Source organism: Hemiscyllium ocellatum, chromosome 9, assembly GCF_020745735.1.
Source record: "Hemiscyllium ocellatum isolate sHemOce1 chromosome 9, sHemOce1.pat.X.cur, whole genome shotgun sequence".
Taxonomy (NCBI): Eukaryota; Metazoa; Chordata; class Chondrichthyes; order Orectolobiformes; family Hemiscylliidae; genus Hemiscyllium; species Hemiscyllium ocellatum.
The window spans coordinates 15,073,517-15,095,539 of NC_083409.1; the positions used below are offsets into that span (position 1 = coordinate 15,073,517).

The following is a 22,023-nucleotide window of genomic DNA, read 5'->3' on the forward strand; positions in this document are numbered from 1 at the left end:
AAGTAACCAATTGTGACAACGATCTGCTGAAATGCAACCAATTAACTGAGGGGTTTGGGGGTGGGGATGGGGTGGAGGTCAGTTATTTCCAAAGCGCACAGAGGCAGAGACTGAATCTTCATCTTTATTCCCTTTTCCACATTCACATTGACGGAAAAAGAAACAACTGCAATTAACAGCCCAGACAGAGGAAGTTGCTCAAATTCACAGCCACAATGGAGCTTGAGGAAAACACTTGGAGAGATTTTCTCAATAACACGAGAATCCTGCCCCTTTAAACAGTGACAAAACCTTAAATTGGAACTGGTGGCTGAGCAGAAAGGAGATCTGGTTACTGAAGCACAGACTTCTGAGGTTCACATTGATTTGTGCAGCTAACATCACAAGGCAATCCTGTCCCCATCAAACACTCCCAGGACAGTATGAGTTTTGACATGGTGTTCTCTCACCACTATCCCAATGATATGCTTTAACATCCAAACCTCAGATGTTTCTCTGAGCAATCCTGAGAAGGAAGGAAGAGAAATTCAGTGCTGACAATGACCTTTGTCCTGCCAGCTCAGCCCTGTCCTATTTAAAGTTGTGTCTCCTCTGTGGACTGTCTCCAACACTCTACACACATTCTGATCTCCTGATGCTCTTGCTGAGGGGAGAAGGGAGGGTCATGTGGGTGAGGGCACAGGAAAAGCGAGCGTTGGACTCCCAGTCAGACCCAGAGAGGGTCAGCAGGCTACTGACACTGTAGGTGTTGTCCGAAGCTCGCAGGTAGTTGCTGGTCTGAACCCCGTCCGAAATGACTGCACCGTCCTTCTTCCACTGCACCTCCAGCTCATCGGGATAGAAGTGATTGGCAAGGCACACCAGGGTGGCAGTGCCCTTGGCATTGACCTGCTCCGGGGAGGGGGGCAGCAGGGTCAGCTTGGGCTGTGAGTTCTCACGGCCTGAAAGACAAGAGAAATAATTTTAATTCCTACCACTGGAAGGGAATTCAAACCTCCCAATATTCACTGGCCATTCAATCTTTTTGAACATTTGTAGTCAATACAGAATAAACCCAACAAATTACCAGACATTGTTCAAATTGCTTCTTGGGGATGTGAGTATCACTGGCAGGGCCAGCACTTACTACCCATCCCTACTTGCCCCTGAGAAGGTGATGGTGAAGCAGCAGAGAGAGAAGGGACAGTTTTGGATCATTGTTTTTAGAATGAATGTGGGCAGCTGGAAAGGCTATCAATGGGGGAGCATTTCAGTGACAGTGATCAGAACACAGTGAGCTTGAGAGTAGGGATGGAAATGGAGAACCATGGAGCAAGTGTAAAAGATTTCATTTTACTAAACTGTGCGGTGCTTTGGTAAAAGTGGATTGGAACCAGCGACATGATGGGAAATCAGTGTCAGGGCAGTGGGAGCCCTCGAAGGACGAGACAGACTGTTCAGAATCTGTTCCCATAATTAGTAAGGGTGGGACTTCCAGATCTAGACCAAATGAACAAGAGGATTGGGGTCATGTACTGACATGGACTGGGAACTGATTGGTGGACAGGACAGAAATAGTGAGTCTTTTTCTGAATGACAGGTAGTCACAACTTAGCGTACCACACGTGTCAGTCCTTGGCACTCAGTTATTCATAATATAATACAATAGAGTCAGAGAGTCAGAGAGACCCAAAGGCCTATTGTGTCCATACTGGTCAAAAAACCACAACTCAATAGTTCTCATCCATTTTACCAGCATGGTGGAATTAGATGCAGTATGTGTTCAATAAAGAATTAGATGGAATGCTTTGGATTAAAGGGATCAAAGAATGTGGGGAGAAAGCAGGAACAGGGGACTGTGTTGGATGATCAGCCATAATCATATTGAATGGTGAAACAGGCTTGAGGAGCCGAATGGCCGACTGCTGCTCCAGGTTTGGATGTTTCTATCTGTTTCCCAGGTAATGAAGAAATGTCTCTCATCAGTTTGAAGATCTAAGTCAAATGTGTGTGGAGGTGGAAGATGTGGCCATGGTGATTACCGCAGGTCAGTGAGGTGGTAAGAAGACACATGGGATAAACTGTTTTTCATTTTCCTTGATGGAATGAGGGCATTGCTGGATCAGCAGCATTTATTGCCCATCCATAATCACCCAGAGGGCAGTTTAGAGTCACCCACATTGCTGTGGGTCTGGGGTCACACGGTAAGGATGGCAGTTTCTTTCCCAAAAGGACATTAGGGAATCAGATGCTTTTTCCTGACAATCAACAATGGTTTCATGGTCGTCATTAGACTCCTAATTGCATTTTTTAATTGAATTTGAATGCCACCATCTGCTGGATTCTAACCCTGGTCCCCAGAACATTACCTGGATCTCTGGATTAACAGCTCAGCAATAACACCATTAGACCATCACCTCCCTTATCTCATTTTTGGTTGACTGTGAAAGCAAGGTGTTTGTTTATTCTGGAACTGTATAAAACCCCAGTTAGAGCACAGTGAGAGAACTGTGTACGGTTCTGGTCACCACATTACAGGAAGGATGAGATTCCATTAGAGATGGGGACAGAGGAGGAGTTTGTCTGGAATGGGGACTTTGAGCTTTGAGGAATGATTGGTTTGGCTGGGAGTGTTTTCTTTGGAACAGAAGAGGCACAAGGGAGATTTGATGGTGGTGTGTAAAATGATGAGGGGCCTGGACAGAGTGGGTAGGAAGGACTGATTTCCACCAGCACAGAGAGCAATAACCATGGGGAAAGATTGAAATCAGTTCTGGGCAGGATTAGAGGGGGGTTGAGGGTATTTGTTTTCACCCAGAGGCTGGTGGGATGTGGGACTCACTGTCTGAAAGGGTGGGAGAGGCAGAAACCCTCATCACATTGAAAAAACACTTGTATATTCATTTGAAACAGCGAAACCTCCAGAACTATGGAGCAAGAGCTGGAAAGTGGGATGGAGCTCGATACCTATTTAACAAATCTCCGATCACACACAGATCTGGAGAACCTTATCCGAGAACATTGGAGCAGACTCGGATCCACACACTTCGGGAAAGTCACATTGGGGTGTCTGTGTAGAATGTTCTAGATTACATTTTAAACCTTGCTGCACACTGCTGGGCTGAGGGTCAAGGGTGACGCTGCAAAGAGTCTCAATGTCCTGGGGTCAGACAGGGTCACTGCTCCTAATGACCCCATGACCCCTGGAAGGTGAGAGTGCGCAGACAATGGATGAGAACCCGGATCAGGAGACTCCAACCTTAAAAAAGACTTGCATTTGTGTAGCACCTGTCCAACTCAGGATGTCCCACTGGCTCTTTCCAGCAAACTGTGCACAGCGAGATCCCAAACACAGTATGATAATTAGCAGAGAAACAGATTTTTAGTGATTTTGACTGGGGGATAAATATTCATCAGTTACACCAGTGGGAACTGCCTGCTTTTCATCCAATAGTGCCATGGAATGGCATCTTTCCCAACTGAAAGACTCTCAGTTCATCCAAAAAAACGAAGAAATGTTCCCTCAAAATGGAGTTGCAGGTAATTAGGTCGGTGACAAAGTCATTTGGTATGTTTTCCTTTATTGGTCAGTGCATTGGGTATTGGAGTTGGGAGCTGTTGCGGCTGTACAGGACATCAGTTCGGCCTCTTTTGGAATACTGTGTGCAATTCTGGTCTCCCTGCTGGAGGAAAAATGTTGTGAATCTTAAAATGGTTCAGAAAAGATTTACAAGGATGTTGCCAAGGTTGGAGGGTTTGCGTGAATGGGAGAGGCTGAATGGGCTGAGGCAGTTTTCCCTGGATCATTGCAGGTTGATGGGTGACCATATAGAGATTTATAAAATCATGAGCGGCATAGATAAGGTTAATAGAGAAGATCTTTTCTCCAGAGTGGGGGAGTCCAGAACTGGAGGGCATAGGCTGAAGGTGACGGGGAAAGATTTAAAAGGGACCTAAGGGACAACGTTTTCATTCAGAGTGTGTTGAATGTATGGAATGAGCTGCCAGAAGAAGTGGTGAAGGCTGGTACAATTACAACATTTAAAAGGCATGGATATGTGAATAGGAAGAGTTTAGAGGGATATGGGCATCAATCCAACTCTTAACATTTCAGGGTCTTCCAAAGACATTTACAGACAGTTTTGTTTGACAAGCTACACTGTCGCAATGTCAGGAACGTGGCAGCCAGTTTCTACAGCAAGATCCAAGTAGAAGCAATGAGATCAAAGAGCAATAATGATGTTGGATTAATGATAAATATTGCCCTGATTAGATTCCCTCCAGTGTGGAAACAGGCAGTTCAGCCTGACAAGTCCACACCAACCCCCCGAACAACAGCCCACCCAGAAACAGTCCCTACATTTACTCCTGACTATTTCACCGAACACTGTAGGCAATTTAGAATGGCCAATTCACCTGGCCTGCACATCTTTGGACAGTGGGAGTAAACCAGAGCACCTGGGGGAAACCCACACAGACACAGGGAGAATGTGCAAACACCACACAGACAGCTTCCCAACGACGGGAATTGAACCCAGGTCCTTGATGCTGTGAGGTAGCAGTGCTAACCACTGAGCCACCATGCCTGAAGGTAACCCAAAGCGAAAGTAATTTGGTTCAATTGGATGGAAAATGAGAAAACGGAAGGTGAAGAAGAAGGTAGGATTGCTGGTTAGTGATGGGATTGATTGTTACCAGAAAATAAAAGGTAGGGACGGACATTTCAAAATCAAAGGAACCAAAGAAGAGCCGGGAAAATCAATAATAGAACATACTTAAAGAGTTTGTAAGGAAATGCACGAAGCATTTCGAGTAAGGTTGACAAAGTAATGCCACAAATCCAGATGAATTGAGTTTCCAAGGAATTTAAACTAGTTAAAGTGGAGGAGGGCTCAGGGGAGATTATTTAAGTTTCTAGAAGATGTAAAAGGACAGAGAGTGTGGAAAGGATCAGGAATCGAACGTAAAGCACAGCAGATAAGAGAACAATGATGAGAAGGACGGCAGTCAATACAGGACTGAGGGTGTTGTACTTTAATGCATACAGTGTACACAATGAGCTTGTAGTGCAGATTGAAACTGGCAGGTACGATGTTGTGGGTATCACAGAGACATGGCTCTAAGGGGATCCGGGCTGGGAACTAAATATCCAAGGATACGTGTCCTATCAAAAGGACAGGTAGATGGGCAGAGGGGGAAGAGTTGCCTTGTTAGTGTGCAATAAAATTCACTCAATAGCAAGAAGTGATATAGAGTCAGAAGGTGTAGAGTCCGTGTGGGTAGAGTTGAGGAACCGCAAGAAATAAAGAATATGATGCAAGTTATGTCCAGGTCTCCAAGCAGTAATCAGGGTGTGGGGAAGGAAATCAATTAGGAGGCAGAGAAGCCGTATACAAAATGTCAGGGCAGACTTCAATGAATAGGTGGACTGGGTAGCGCGTCTCAAGGAAAGGATTTCATGGAATGTCTATGAGATGGTTTTTGGAGCAGCTTGTGGTTGAGCCATGATGGAACAGGCAGGTCTGGATTCAGAGATGTGTATTGAGGCAAACTTGACTTGTGAGTTTAAGGTGAAAGCATCCCTGTGGATAAATTACCATAATATGATAGAATTCCCACTGTAGTTTGAGAGGGAGAAGCTGCAATCAGATGGAACAGTATTTCAGTTGAGTAAAGGTAACTGCAAAGACATGAGGAAGGAGCTGGCCAGAGTTGATTGTAAGGGGAGCCGAGCAGGTAAGATGGTGGGGCAGCAAACAGCAGGGTTTCTGGGGGTAATTCAGGAAGCAGAGTAGGAATTCATACCAAAAAAGAAGAAATATACTAAAGGGAGAACAAGGCAACCATGGCTGATGAGGGACGTCAAGGACAGCATAAAAGCAAAAGAAAAGGCAGACAATGTGGTGGAGAATAGTGGGAAGCCAGAAGGTTAGGAAGTCTTGAAAAACCTGTAGAGGACAATGATAAAAGCATTAAGGATGGAGAGGTGAAATGTGGGGGTGAGCGAGCTAGTAATACAAAAGAAGATTGTCAGAGTTTTATCAGATATATAACAAGGAAGAGGGAGGCAAAAATAGACATTGGATCACTGGGAAATGAGGTTGGAGAAAGAAAAATAGAAATAGCAAAGGAATTGAATAGATACTTTGCATCTGTCTGCACCATGGAAAACATCAGCAGTGTACCAGTACTTCAAGACTGTCAGGGGGCAGGGGGGCGTGTAGTGGCCATCAGTAAGGAGGAGGTACAGGGGAAGCTGGAAGGTCTGAATGTGGATAACGCACCCAGACTGGATAAACTTCATCAGTGTGTTCTGAAGGAGATCGCTGAGGAGATTGTGGAGGCATTGGTGATGATCTTTCAGGAATCAATGGAGTCGGGGTGAGACAGTGGGGTGGGGTGGAATTTGATGGGGGCAAGGAAATAGAAAATGGCTCCCATAGCAGCCCTGTTTAGGAAGGGAGGGAGTTGGAAGACGGGAAATTATAGGCCAGTTAGCCTGGACTATTGTTGGTAAGGTATTAGACTTCAATTTAAGGATGAAATTGCAGAGGACTTGGAAGTGCAATGAGAAAATAGGGCTGAGTCAACATGGCTTCATCAAGGGGAGGTCCTGCCTGGCAAATCTGTTAGAATTCTTTGAGGAGGCAATGAGCCAGTCAGACAAAGGAGAGTCTGAGGAAGTAATCTATTTGGATTTTCCAGAAGGCCTTTGACATAACTTAAGAGCCTGTAGTGTTAGGAGCAATGTACTGGCATGGACCGAGGACAGACAGGTTGGCATAAAGCAGAGAATGAGGAAAGATGGCCACTGGTGACTAGTAGAGTTCTGCAGGTGGCAATGTTGGGGCAATAACTACTCACGTTATACATGAACAATCCGGATGAAGGAAGTGAAGACATTGTTGCTACGTTTGCAGACAACATGGGATAGGTGGAGGGACAGGTAGTGTTGAGGAAGTGGGAAGACTGAAAAAGGTCCTGGATAGGCTCGGAGAGTGGGCAAAGAAGTGGCAGATAGAATACAATGTGTTACAGTGTGAGGTTATGCACTTTGGGAGGAAGAAGAAATACAAAGACTGTTTGCTAAATGAGGAAAGCCTTTGGAAATCTAAAGCACAAACCACATTCAGGTTTCTCTTCAGGTTAACAGGCAGGTCCCCTTTGTGTTTGGGAAGGCAAATGAAATGACAGCATTCATTTCAATAGGGCCAGAATACAAGAGCAGAGATGTACTGCTGAGGCTGTGTAAGGCTCTGGTCAGACTGCATTTGGAATATTGTGAACAGATTTGGGACCCAAATTCTAAGAAACAATGTGCTGGCATTGGAGGGATTTACAAGAATGATCCTGGGGATGAAGGGCTTGTCATATGAGGTGTGGTTGAGGACTCTGGGTCTGTACTCGATGGAGTTTAGAAGGATGAGGAAGGATATCATTGAAATTTACAGAATACTGATAGGCCTGGATAGAGTGGATGGGGAGAAGATTTATCCAATAAGAGGAGAGACTTGGTAACCAAGGCACAGCCTCAGAATGAAGGGCCGACCCTTTAGAGCTAAGATGAGGAGGAATTTCTTCAGCCAGAGAGTGGCGAATCTGTGGAACTCATTGTTACAGAGGGCAGTGGAGGCCAAGTCACTGAGTGTATTTAAGACAGAGATGGATAGGTTTGTGATTATTAAGGGGATGGAAAGTTCCTGTGGAGTAGGCAGGAGCATGGGGTGAGAAGCATATCTGCCAAGATCAAATGGCAGAGCAGATTCAATGGGCTGAATGGCTGATTTCTGATCCTACTTCTTAAAAACTTCTGGAGAGTTTCCACAAAACCCTGGAACACTGAACCCACTGGACTTTGAGCCCTGCTGTAGCTGTTTGTCATCAGAACTTTGCCAAGAGATAACCAAAGAGTGGAGAGGGTGTGGTTCTATGTGGGAATTTCAGGATACTTTGCAGTTCCTGGAATACCATGAGTACAGGAAGTGTGGTCAGTGACAGCGGTTGGAGCTCTGGGCTTCGGAGCTTGAGCAGCAGCTGGTGTCAGTGCGGAGCGTCCGTGAGGCTGAGAGCTCCGTGGAGAGCACGTTTCTAGATGTGGTCACTCTGCAGCTTCAGAGTATGCAGGGAGAGAGGGAATGGGGGAGCAGCAGACAGTCCAAAAGGACCAGGCAGCTAGTACAGGAATTCCCTGAGTGCATCCCAGTCTTCAACCAGGATTCAGTTCAGAATCCTGATGAGAATGATGGTTAATCTGGGGAATGCAGCCAGAGCCAAGTCCCTGGCAGCACATGTGGTCAGCTGTACAGGGGAGCACAAGAAGACTGGAAGAGCTATAGTGGGAGGAGATTTGAGCGTGAGGGCATCGAAAGGTGTTTCTGCAGCTGCAGATGGGAATCCAGGATGGTGTGTTGTCTCCCTGGTGCCAGGGTGAAGGATGTCACTGAGCGACTGCAGAGCACCCTGAGGGGAGAGGGGGAACAGGCAGCAGTTGTGGTCCACATCGGTCCCAGTGACAGTGGGAGGAAAGGGATGTGGTCCTCCAGTCAGAATTTAGGAGCAGGAGCTAAAAGGTAGGAATCTTCAGATTACTCCCATTACCACATGCAAGTGAGAAGAGGAACAGGAGGGTAACACAGGTGACGGTGGAGCTGGAGAAAGGGTCCAGGAGGCAGGGCTTTAGATTTTTTGGACATTGTGAGTGGGTCTGGGGGAGATGGCACCTGGACAGACCAGACAGTGTTGCTCCTGAACAGAGCTGGGACTGAGTTCCTTTGAGGTGATTTACTAGTGCTGTTGGTGAGGGTTTAAACTAACGTGGCAGGGCTGTGAGAGCCAGGGGGAATATCAGAGAGGAACACCAAGGTCCACAGAATTCTCAGTGCAGTCAATAAGTCACCAGCCAGTGGGAAGGATGTGGAGGAATGCAAATGCAAGGAATTTACAGAAACCTGCAAATATGATCGAGCCGTTATAAATGGGGGAAAGGGGTATTTAATTTCTGAATATAGACTGGGATAGTAGCAATGTAACGGGCAGAGAGGGGTGAGAGGTGTGAGACTGTGTTCAGGTGAATTTTCAGGTGGCATCGTGGCCAGTGAAAAAGGCTGTCTAAGAGTACAATGGGATCTTGACCAACTGGGCCAGTGGGCTGAGGAATGGCAGATGGAGTTTTATTCAGATAAATGTGAGTGCTGTATTTTGGGTAAGACACAGGAGATGGGTGAGATTCTAAACAAATATTTCAGGTCAGTATTTATTGTGGAGAAGGACATGAATGCGAGGGAATTTGGAAAAAATAGTGATGCTTTCAAAAAGTCCACAATACAAATGAGGAGATGCAAAAGGTCTTAAAACATTTAAAGGTAGATAAATCCCTAGGACCTGATCAGGTATATCCCAGAACATTGTGGGAAAAGAGGGAAGAGATTGCTGGGCCCCTTGCTGAGATATGTTTATCATTGACAGCTACAGGTAAGATGTTGGAGAACCAGAGAGGTTGGCTAATGTTGTACCATTATTTCAGAAAGGCTATAAGGAAAAGCTAGGGAACTATAGACCAGTGAGCATGATGTCAGTGCTGGGTAAGATGTTGGAGTGGATTCTGAGGGACAGGATTTCCATCCATTTGGATAATCAATGTGGTTTTGTGCGTGGGAAATTGTGTCTCCCTGATTTAATTGAGGAGGTGACAAAGAAGATTGATGAAAGCAGAACAGTAGACACTGTCTGTATGGACTTCAGTAAAGTATTTGACAAGGTTCCACATGATAGACTGGTTAGTAAGGTTAGACCACATGGGATTGAGGGGGAGCCAGCCATTTGGGTAAAAAAATTAGCTTGAAGATAGGAGAGAGGGTGTGGCGGTAAAGGGTTGATTTTCAGATCGGAGATCTGTGAATAGCTGTGTGCCGCAAGGAGTGGTGCTGGGTCCACTGCTTTTGGTCATTTAAATAAATGATTTCACCTGAATATAGGAGTTAACATAAGTGTGTAAAAGACATCAAAATTGGTGGGACAGTGGATAGTGAAGAAGATTATCTCAGGGTACAGTGGAACCTTGATCAGATGGGGCAATGGACAGAGGAGTGGGAAATGGAGTTCAGTTTAGATAAATGTGAGGTGTTGCACTTTGGAAAGGCAAACCAGGGCAGGAGTTATACAGTAATGGTAGGGCCCTGTGGAGTGTTGCTGAACAAAGACACCGAGGGGTGAGGGGTGAGGGGTGAGGGGTGAGGGGTGAGGGGTGAGGGGTGAGGGGTGAGGGGTGAGGGTGAAGGGTGAAGGGTGAAGGGTGAGGGGTGAATGTAAGGGAAATGTGCATTATTCCTTAAAACTGGATCACAGGGAGACAGGACGATGAAGAAGGTGTCGGGAACCTTTGCCTTTATTGGTCACTGTATTGAGGATAGGAGTTGGGTCATCATGTTGCAGCTGTACAGGAGATTGGTGAGGCCAGTTTGGGAATAATGTGAACAATTCTGATCATTCTGTGATAGGAAGGATGTTGTTCAACTTTTAAAAGGTGCAGAAAAAGATTTACAAAGATTTTGTGAGGAATTGGAGGGTTTGAACGATAGGGAGAGGATGAATCGGAACATCGGAGGCTGAGAAATTTATAAAATCATGAGGGGACACAGATAATGTGACTAATTCAGGAATGGTTTGGATAGATGACAAATTATATTCCCAAAAGTCATTCCAGGGATGAGGAACATCAGTTATGAAGATCTACTGGAGAATTTGGGACTGTCTTCTTTGGAGAAGGCTGGAAGCAGATTTATTCGAGGAATTCAAAATCAGGAGGGGCCTGAACAGAATAAATAGGGAGAAAATGTTCCCAATTGAGAAAAGATTAAGACTGAGAGAACACAGCTTGAAAGTAATTGGGAAAAGTAACAAAAGTGAGACAAGGAAAAACATTTTCGGCCAGTGGGTGGTTAAGGTGTGGAATGCACTGCCTGAGAGTGTGGTGGAGGCAGCTTCAATTAAAACATTCTGAAGGGAATGAGACTGTTAGTCGAAAAGGAATTATGTGCAGGGTGACAGGGAGAAGGCAGGAGAATGACACTCAGTGAATTGCTCATTCAGAGAACCAGTACAGACAGGATGGGTGGAATGGCCTCCTTGTGCACTGTAACAATTCTGTGATTGTGTGGTTGAGCAGAGTTAAAGCTGGGGGAGGTGGGAGCTCGGTGTCTCACTGTGCTGCTGCTGCTGAGGTCAGTGAGATCAGAGACTGGGACAGGGAGCCAGAGCTCACATCAAACTCTGCCCTGTGTCTGTCACACTGAGACTGGCAGGAGGCTACTCACTGATTTCACTCCATGCTGCAGGAATGGGACCACAGGCTGCAAATGGACAGAGCTCCTCCACACGGTGAGTAAAACTTACTGACTTATATCTTGCTTTTTAAAGGGGGCAATGGAACGAAATAAAATACAGCTGGACACACTATTAGACACAATGCTCCTCAATCAACTATTTCATTCACTGCAGCTTCTCACGAACACCTTCAACAATTCAGCATTTGTGTTTTAGAAATTGTGTTTGACAGGGTTAACAACAGAGGAATGAGGTTTACTTACTCAGTCTGAGCTTGGTTCCTGGACCGAACGTGAATGTGCTGTAATGCTGCATACAGTAATAGTCAGCGACATCCTCATTCTGAACGTTGCTGATTGTCAGGGTGAAACTGGTCCCTGATCCACTGCCGGTGAATCGCTCGGAGACTCCTGTGAATCGAGTTGCTGCACTGTAGATCAAGACAGAGGGTTTCTGACCTTCTCGATGCTGGTACCAAGCAAGGGAGCTGCTAATGCTTTGACTGGCCGTACAGGTGAGTGTTGCGGTCTGGTCCAGTCCCACTGACAGCACCGGGGGAGACTGAGTCATGATAATGTCCCCACTGATACCTGAGGGGTCAGAGAGTAACACAGTGAAGTCAGAACTGTCACAGAAAGAGCCTGTCAAATGAGAGATTGTTGGAGACACTGAGCATTCCTCTGGTTTCAGCATTTTCCCTTCAATCACAAGTCAGTGGAATTGGAGTGAAATGGAGACCAGCTAAAGATTCAAGGTGGAAGGAGAGAGATTTGTACCTGTGACACAGAATGCCAGGGGCCAGATCAGCTGGATGTGTGAAATCATGGTGTGTGCTCCTGTCCCTGTGCCTGGTTCCTGATAAACTCTCCCTTCACTGGGCTCTGCTTTATAAAGCTGCAGCCTGTGAGAGTCTGACTGGGTGTTCCTCAGTATGTAAATGGCATCAGGCAGAGAGAGCCACGTCAGCCCCTCACACTTCCGCTCCTGTCTCTGTCTCCCCATTTTCCCTCTCTCTCTCTCTGTCTATCCTAGAGAGACATTGATGTGAACTGTGCTGAATTAGACCATTTGTCCCATTGTGTCTGTGTTGGATAACAAAGACCTTGACAAACTAATCCCATTTTCCCACTCTTGGTCCATAGGCTTGGAAGCTACAGCCATGCAAATGTATATCTAAACACTGCTGCAATGTCACGAGAGTTTGTGACTCAAACAGCCTTTCAGGCAGTGAGTTCCAGACTCCCATCACCCTCTGGGTGAAAACATTTCTCCTCAACTCACCTCTCACACTCTAAGTCGACTGGGCTTGAACTCACTTGAGTTCAGAAGGATAAGAGGGGATCAGATTGAAATGTATAAATTTCTAACAGGGCTGGGCAGGGAGGAGGTTTCCCTGGTTGGGAATTCTGGAACCAGGGGACCCAGTCTTGGGGGATACAAAGTTGACCATTTAGGCCTGAGATGAGGAAACATTTCTTCACTCAGAGGGTAGTCAACCTGTTGAACTCTGTACCTATGATCCTGACAGCTATGGAGGAGAGAGAATTGAATATATTCAAGATTATTGTTTTGCCTTTTCACAGCATGAATGGAATGGGGAAAAAGCAGGAATATGGCTTTGAGATGGAGGATCAGCCATGATCATACTGACTGACAGAGCAGACTCAAAGGGCTGAGTGGGCTACTCCTGTTTCTGTGTTTCTGTGTCTGTGTTACCCTCAGTTTCTGACCCTAGTTTCTGACTCCTTTATCCGTGTAAAATGTGCCTTCCTGTCGAATCTATCTGTGCCCCTCATAACCTTACAGTCCTCTGTCAGGTTTCCTCTCAACTTTCACTGCTCCAAGGAAAACAATCCCAGTCTTTCCAATCTTTCCTCATCACTCAGACCCTGCAGCCCAGGCAGCATCCTGGGAAATCTCTGCACCTTCCCGAGTACAATCACTTCCTTCCCACAATGTGGTGACCGGATCTCTTTCTCACTTTCTCTCTTTATCACTCTCTCTCTCTTCCCATTCTGTCTCACATCTGCCAACTCTTTCTCTCTATCTCTCTCTTTGGCACTCCTAATCTCTCCCATCCTCTCTCTCTCGCACTCTGTCCCATCATCACTCTCTTCAACTCACTCACACTTTCTCACTCTGTCTCATCATTTCTATTTCTCCATCTCTCACTGTTTCCCTCATTCCGTCCCTTTCTTGTTTCTTATCTATTCCTTCTTCTTTCTCCATCCTTCCTCTCCATCTACCTGGTCTCTCTCTCTCTCTCCATCCCTCTTAGTCACACTATTTCACACCCTATTTCTTTCCCCATTTCCCTCAACCTCACCATCTCTACTTCCATCTGCATCTCTCTCGCTCCCTCTACACACCTCCCTCTCTCACACACACTCTCCCTCCAACTCTCATTCTTTCTCCCTTCCCTCTCTTTCCCACAGTATCCCAGATGGTGACAGTTAATTGCAGGGCAAATCTCCCTCTGCTCTGTCCCACTAATGGATGTTCGACTGGGACAACACTACTATTGTAGGACAAGCCAAACAGAGAACAGTCAGGGAATTCCTAGAGGCATGGTACTCATCCACAGATTCAATCAACAAGCACATCGACCTGGACCCAATATACTGTCCACTGCAGCGGACAGCTGGAACTGACAACCGGAAGCGGCAGATACAAATCACTACAAATGCCGGAGGAAAGATCACAGAAGTGCTTCACAGGAGGCTCCCAAGCACTGAGGATGTCACCTAGATAGAGGACGAAACATCTGCAACACAAATTCCCAGCTCGGCGAACAGAACCACAACAATGGATGTTAACCCTTAACCTCAGAAGCATGTCTTCTCCTGGAGTAAGGCCCCATTTTCCACATTGACCAGGCATTAGCCTGTCTCAAGATGATGGACAGATTCTTGTTAAATGAAGACAGTTCTGTGCTGTTGGCCTATTCTCACTGGGGACTGGTTTGGACACAAACCTCATTCCATGAAGATCCAGCAGAGAGAGGAGATCCTCAGGCCATCAGTGTGAGCTGGGGGGACAGGACAGGATCTGACCCACTGACTCATCCTGTTCATTCACAACATGTTCCAATCCCTTCCCCTCTCCTTCCCCTTCCACAGTCAGGCTCTGGGTCAGGGTGTTTTACTGGGATGAGGTCAGGACCATCACACAATTACACCCGAAAGGAATTGAGCCCCACATCCACCATGATATCCATGACCCACTGGACTCTCCAATGGAGACCAGTAAACATAGGCCTCCTTCCCAATGGATATCCAGCAGAGACCAGTATATATGGATCTCCATACTATTGGATCATCCAATACATATCAGTAAACATGGACCTCCATTACACTGGGCCCTTCAATAGACACCAGTAATCATAGGCCCACAGCCCACTGGATGCTCCAATAGACTCCAGTAAACATGGGTCACCATCTCACAAGATACTTCAGTAGAGACCAGTAAACTAGGGCCTTCTTTCCCCTGAACCTTACAATAGAGACCAGTAGGCATGCATCCTGTTCTCACTGATCCTCCAATAGAGACCAGTAAACATGGGCTTCCATGCCGCTGCACCCTTCAGTATCTGAGCTTCAAACCGCACATCCTCTCCATCACATGGGCCTCTTTTCTATCTCCACAACATTGTCTCTCTGCACTATGTCAGCTCCTTGACCACAGAAACCCTTATTCCTGTTCATCCCACCTCCTAACTCCATAATCCTGATGTCCTCTCCCACCTTCCTTCCACCCATTCCATAAAGCCCAACTGTCTGAAATGGAGTGGTCATTTCCCTGTCTCACACCAAGGAGGAGATGGGCAGATATTTAATGGGTAATGGGTTGAAAGAATCATGGAGAGTGAGCAGGAAAATGGAGTTGAGTCTGAGATGGGATCAGCCATGATTGTATTAAATGGTGGAGTGGGCTTGAGGGGCTGAATTGCCTGCTCCTGCTCCTAGTTCGTATGCTCATCCACCCTCTCCCCCATCCCTCTTACTGCAACTTTGTGAACCATCTTAGAATGTTTTGAATATTGAAGGTGCGATATGAATTCAACATTTGTGTGGATTTAATGTGGGGACAGAATTGTGCAGGGGGCTGTGAAATCTCCTGCAGTTGAATATCCTACTAGCAAACTTCAGCCTTCCACATACAGAATGGGAAAGTCGGGGAGGTCAGAATGTGATGTTGAGATCCTTGGCACTGTCCCCCAGCAATGTGGTTGACTCTCTATTGCCCTGTGAAATGGCCGAGCAAGGCTCTCAGTTGTATCAATTGTGACGACCTCTTAACAAAGAAATGAAACTGGACGGACCACAGGCATCGATGCAGATACAGTAAAGGTATTGACATACCTGCTCCATCCTTCTTACTGACATCTGGGGGCAATGCCAAATTCAGGAGAGCTGTCTCACAGACTTGTCAAGCAACAGCTTGACACAGCCATACTCACAGACTCATACCTTACAGACAATGTCCCAGACACCGCCATCACTGTCCCTGCATGTATCCTGTCCCACCAGAAAGGCAAACCCAGCAGAGCTGATGACACAGTAGTCTACAGCCAGGAGGGAGTTACCCTGAGAGGCCTCAAAGTTGATTCCAGACCCCATGGAGTCTCATGACTCCAGCCTAAACATGGGCGAGGAAACCTCCTGGTGATTACAAGATATCTTGCTCCCTCGGCTGATGAATCAGTCTCTCCTGGATGTTGAACAGCACTTGGAGGAAGCACTGAGGGTGGTGACAGCACAGAATGTACTTTGGGTGGGGGGGTTTCAATGTCCACCAATGAGAGTAGCTCGGCAGCAGCATTACTGATCGAGCTGATTGGTTCCTAATGGGTGTAGCTGAGGGACTGGCTCTGCAGCTGGTGGTGAAGGAACCAAATAGATGGAAAAACGTACTTGACCCCCATCCTCACCAATCTTGCGGCTGTAGATGCATCTGTCCTTGACAGTATTGGTAAGAGTGACCATAACACAGTCCTTGTAGAAACAAAGTTTGACCTTCACATTGAGAATACCCTCTATTTTGGTGTGTGGTACAATCACCGTGCTAAATAGGACAGACTCCAAACAGATATTGCAACTCAAGGCAATGATCATGAATGGGGAGCATTGCCAATGTGTGCACAATCTCAACATCTCATATACTGAAACAGTCCATGTTCGATTGCAGCAATATCTGCACAATATCCAATTTCATCTGAGAAGCAATATTTCCCATTGGTGCCATGCAAATACCAGCCAATGACCATCACCAATAATAGACAATCTAGCCATCGTCCCTTGACAGTCAATGCTATTACCATCACTGAATCCCCACTATCAACATTCTGAGGTACCATTGACCAGAAACTCAACTGGACTCACCACAGAAACACAGTGATTACATGAGCAGGTTAGAGGCGAGGAATACTGTATCGAGTAACTCACTTCCTGATTCCTCCAAAGCCTGTCAACCAAGTCAGGAGTGTGATCGAATACTCCCCACCTGCCTGGATAGGTACAGCTCCAACAACATTCATAGAATAATGGTGTCACAGAGTCATACAGCACAGAAACAAACCCTTAAGCCAAACTTCTATATTCTGACCAGGTTTTCTGAAGTGAACGAGTCTCATTTGCCTGCATTTGGCCCATATCCCTCAAATCCATTCCTGTCTATGTCTATCATATCCTGTGTCATTCTTATCCACTCAGAAAGCTTGATACCATCCAGAGCCAAGCAGCCTCCTTGATTGGCATCACATCCACAAAGCATCCACTCCCACCACTGCTCCATAGCAGCAGCGTGAATTATTGATCAGATGCTCAGCAGAAACTCACCAAAGATCCTCAGATAGCACCTTCCAAACCCATATGGGAAAATAGAAATTGCACGAAAAGCTCAGCAGATCTGGCAGCATCTGTGGAGAGAAATCAGAGCACGAAATGTTAACATTGATTTCTCTTCACAGATGCTGCCAGACCTGCTGAGCTTTTCCAGCAATTTCTATTTTTGTCTCAGATTTACAGCATTTGCAGTCCTTATGGTTTCCCTCCAAACCCATGTTCACTTCCATTTAGAACAACAGCAGCAGATACATGGGAACACTGAGCTGCAAGTTCCCCTCGAAAAAAGCTTAACATCCTGACTTGGAAATGTATCACTATTCCTTCACTGTCACTGGGTCAAAATGCTGGCATTCCCTCCCCAAGAGCATTGTGGGTCAACTTACAGCTTGTGGACTATAACAATTCAAGATGGCAGCTTCCCACCACCTTCTCCAGGGCAACTAGGGACAGGGTAAAAAATGTTGGCCCAACCAGTGAAGCCCACTTCCCACAAGTGAATACTTAAAACCAAATGAAGTGTTCCTCAGGAGGGGAGAGGGAATGTTCAGGATCCTGAACTCCATTTCCCAGCCCAGGCAGTTTGTCTCCCAATGAATGAATGAGATGCCAATTTGAAGCCCAGCTTCGGAGCAGTATCACTCTGTGGACATGAGGTCTATAAGAGGGAATTGGAGATTGAGCTGAAAAGGAAAGATTTGCTGAGTTATGGGGAGAGAAGCAATGGGGCTAATTGAGTAATTGAAAGGCATGATGGGCTGAATGGCCTCCTCCTGTGCTGTCAGATTCCAGGCAGTGGAGATGGCTCACAGTTTTCTTCTGTCTCAGTAACACACATCCAGCTGCTCCGAGCTCCTTCTTTCACTTCCTCTTTTGGTGAAGTTTCAACCTTGCGATCTGACAGTCTTTGCAGTTATTTTTTAAACTGGGGCTTTCTGCTGTGATCAGAATCTCTAATAATGTGTCCAATCAGTGACAATCACAGCAGCTGAGAGCAGTCAGGACTGAGGAGCCAGGCTCATTGGGAAACACATTGGGAAGATCAAAGTCATCCTCTTCAGCTCGCGGTACAAACTCCATCCCTCTCCCTGAGCACTGTCTGCTGCTCAACCAGACTCTTTATAACTTTGGCCTCATCTTTGAGGCTGATTTGAGGCCCAAGTCCTCCACATCATAAAGATCATCCACTGAAAATCTCAGCCATTTTTTTGGGACTCCAAATGTGACCATTCCAATGTTATCCAGGCCCACGTCACAGCCACTGCCTTCCGTAAATATCAGCTCATCCCAAATCTGCTATCGGTGTTCCAACTCACACCAAGTCCACCCCACACCCCCGCCCCTGTCTTCCATCCCACCATGACCACCACAATCCTCACTGACCAACATCAGCTCCTGGTCCAGCAACACCTTGATTTTCAAATTCTCATCCTTGTTCTCAATCCGCTCCCTGTCCTTTCATCCTCCCTATCTCTGTGACCTCCTGCAAGCCACCTCAGTGTGGTCAGCAATCTTGGATATATGCTCTCTGTTTCTTCATCCAAGTCATTGAAAAATATTGTGAAAAGCTGAGGTCCTAGCACAGATCCCTGGCAACACCACTATTCACATCTGGCTCATTGGAACACAAACACATTATCCTTCCTCTCTGTCTCCTAGACAGACCCATTTCTGACCCAAGGTAAATGCATTTCTCAAATTCCATCCGATTCCATGATTTGGAGGTGCCAGTGTTGGACTGTCGTGTACAAAGTTAAAAATCACAGAACACCAGATTGTAGTCCAACAGGTTTGTTGGAAACACCAGCTTTCTAAGCGGTGCTCCTTCACCAAATGATTGTGGAGTGCAAGATCTGATTCCATGTTTCTTTTGTGGAATGTTCTTAAATGTCTTGTGGAATTCCCTGTGGACAATAGCCATCGGCATTCCCTTATATCCCACATTAGGGAACTCCTAACAATGTGTAACCTCGTTAGTTAAAGATTAGATCAGATTCCCTACAGTGTGGAAACAGACCCTGTGGACCAACAAGTCCACGCTGACCCTCTGAAGAGAAACCCAGCCAGACCCATTTCCCTCTGAACTAATGCACCTAACATGATGGACAATTTAGAATGGACAATTCACCTGACCTCACATCTTTGCACTGTGGGAGGAAACCCACGCAGACACAGGGAGAATGTACAAACTCTACAGACATCTGAGGCTGGAATTGAACCTGGGCCCCTGGTGCTGTGAGGCAGCAGTGCGCACCACTGAGCCACCATACTGAACCTTCAATGTCTGAACCTTTGTAAATCCAGGCTGATTCTCTCAGACCAGTTCATATTTGTCCGTTATTCTCTCTCTAAAAACAGACTCAATCACGTCCTGACAACAAACATTCAACAGAGATGTTCATCGTGAATGAGGTTACTAAACCGCTAGCACTGACATGAGGGGCTGAAGAGCCTCCTTCTGAGCTGGAGCCTTCTCTGTCTCCATGATGGAAATATTTTACAGATTAAAAATTAAAGACGAACAGCAATTTTTTTTTAAAAATCAAAAACTCCTCAAATAATTTCCACATACAGGGCCGGGCGATGTGTAGTAATTGTACGATGGGGAAGCTGGTGGAGCCCATTGTAGCTCAGAGTGACCACATCTACAGCAAGTGTTGGTTGCTCAAGGCACTCCAGCTCAGAGTTGATGAGCTGGAATCTGAGCTTCAAACACTGCGACACATCAGGGAGGGGGAGAGTTACTGGACACTGTGTTTGGGGAGACAGTCACACCTTGTAGGTTAAATGCTTCAAATTATGGCCAGTGGTCAGGTACAGGAGGGTGTGACTATAAATGAGCAGGTTGATGCAGCCTGAATTTAGTATTGCAGGAGTCTCAGCTCCTTGTCCAACAGGAATGAGGTACTTGTTCCCTGTGTCACTGAGGAAAAGGATTGCCGGGAGAATGGGCAAACGTAATGTGAGCATTTTGGTGATAGTGACCATAACTCTGTAAGTTTCAAAGTCATCATGTAAAGAGATAAAGATGAAGCAAAAATTAAATGTGTAAATTTCAACTAGGCAAAAGTGAGGACTGCAGATGCTGGAAACCAGAGTTTAAATCAGAGTGGTGCTGGAAAAGCACTGCAGGTCACGCAGCATCTGAGGGCAAGAAAATTGACATTTTGGGCAAAAGCACTTCATCAGGAATAGAGGCAGGGAGCCTCCGGGGTGGAGAGATAAATGGAGGTGGGGGGGGCGGGTTTGGGGAGAAGGTAGCAAAGAGTACAATAGGTGAATGGGGCTGGGGATGGAGGTGATAGGTCAGAGGGGAGGGTGGAGCAGATAGGTGGGAAGGGAGATTGGCAGGTAGGACAAGTCATGAGGACAATGCTGATCTGGAAGGTTGGAACTGGGGTAAGGTGGAAGGAGGGGAAATGAGCTCTTCAACCATGTACTGAAAGAGACTCGACTTCACCAGTTTCCTCATTTCCCCTATGATTGTATGATTCCATGTGGTTGTCTGTTCACTGCCCTATAGGCAGTAAATATTCGCTTGGTCAGAGATGCTCATATCCTATGAATGAATGAATGAAAGCCACTGCACCATGGTCCAGGAGGCCATTCAGGCAGGGGGAGCACACAGGATGGAGGAGGATTCGATAAAGAGGGGGACTGAGAGCATCCTTTGTGAGCAGGATTGAGAGTCCCACATGGTGTGTTGCCTGCCTGGTGCCAAGGTAAGGGGCATCTCGAACCAGCTTGAAAGGATATTGGAGTGGGGGCGTGGAGGAGGATCCAGTTGTTGTTGTGTTGAGACCAACAACATTGGCAACATAGGCTAAAGGTCCTATTTGGGCAATATCAGGAAAGCTATCAGAAGGATATTGATTAAACAGATAGAGAGAAATAAGAAAGAGATGAATACAGTATCAGTGCTGAGGAACAGATTCCAGTGAATGGACCAAATGAGAGTTCTATATATGAATGGACGGAGCATAAGGAATAAATACAATAATCTGCGGGCACAAATTCAAATTTAAGATTTTGCTGTAGGATCAATTACTGAGACATATTTGCAGAATAGTTAGGATTGGGAACGAAATATATCGGGTTAGAAGGTTCACAGGATGGACTTGGGGAAATGACAGAAGAGGTGGAGCAGCCTTATTCATTAGAAACAAAATTACTTCAATGGTGAGGGAGGTTAAAATGAGGAGAAAACATTCAGTGGAACTGAGGAGCAGGAAAGGATCTAAAGCTGTAATAGATGTTGGATACAGAACCCCTCCCCACTCCCCCCCAACCATCATCCCTTGTAGCAGCTCTGAGGTGCTGGATTGTATAAATGTAGGAATTCGGCAAGTGTGCAGCAAAGCCAGTGCATTATTAAAGGGGAAGTTTAATTTTAACTTAGATTGGGAGAGAGACAAGCCCTCTGTCAGAAAGGTAGTCAATTTCTGGAGGATATCCGGAATAGTTTCCAACAGCAATAGGTCCTGGATACAACAAGGGGATAAGCAATATTGTAATTAGTAATGAATAATGAACCAGATTTAGTTGGTAACTACTTGTACATGAACATTTATCAAATAGTGATCATAACATGATCGAGTTCAATGTCACATTTGAAAGTGAAAAGCATGAATCAGCTGCTAGAGTTTGAGATTAAGGTAAGGCTGACTTTAACGAGATGCGACAGAGACTGTCCACAGTAAACTGGGAAAGTCTGCTCATGGGTAAAACAACTGAAGAACAGTGGGGAATGTTTAAAGAAACATTCAACATAAAACAAAGCCAGTTTATACCTGAGACGGGAAAGCTCCACTTCTTCGAACAAACAGCAATGGACAATAAAAGGGATTAGGGAAAGAATAAAACTAAAACAAGGGCTTAC

General features: G+C 46.0%; 1 gene segment (V, D, J or C); it reads right to left on the reverse strand.

Annotated features, from left to right (window-relative positions):
• Positions 1-274: 274 nt before the first annotated feature.
• LOC132818599 (Ig kappa chain V region Mem5-like) lies at positions 275-12,144 on the reverse strand. The segment is given in 3 exon segments: positions 275-941; positions 11,565-11,891; positions 12,078-12,144. Coding segments are annotated over 3 exon segments (705 nt in total).
• Positions 12,145-22,023: the final 9,879 nt, after the last annotated feature.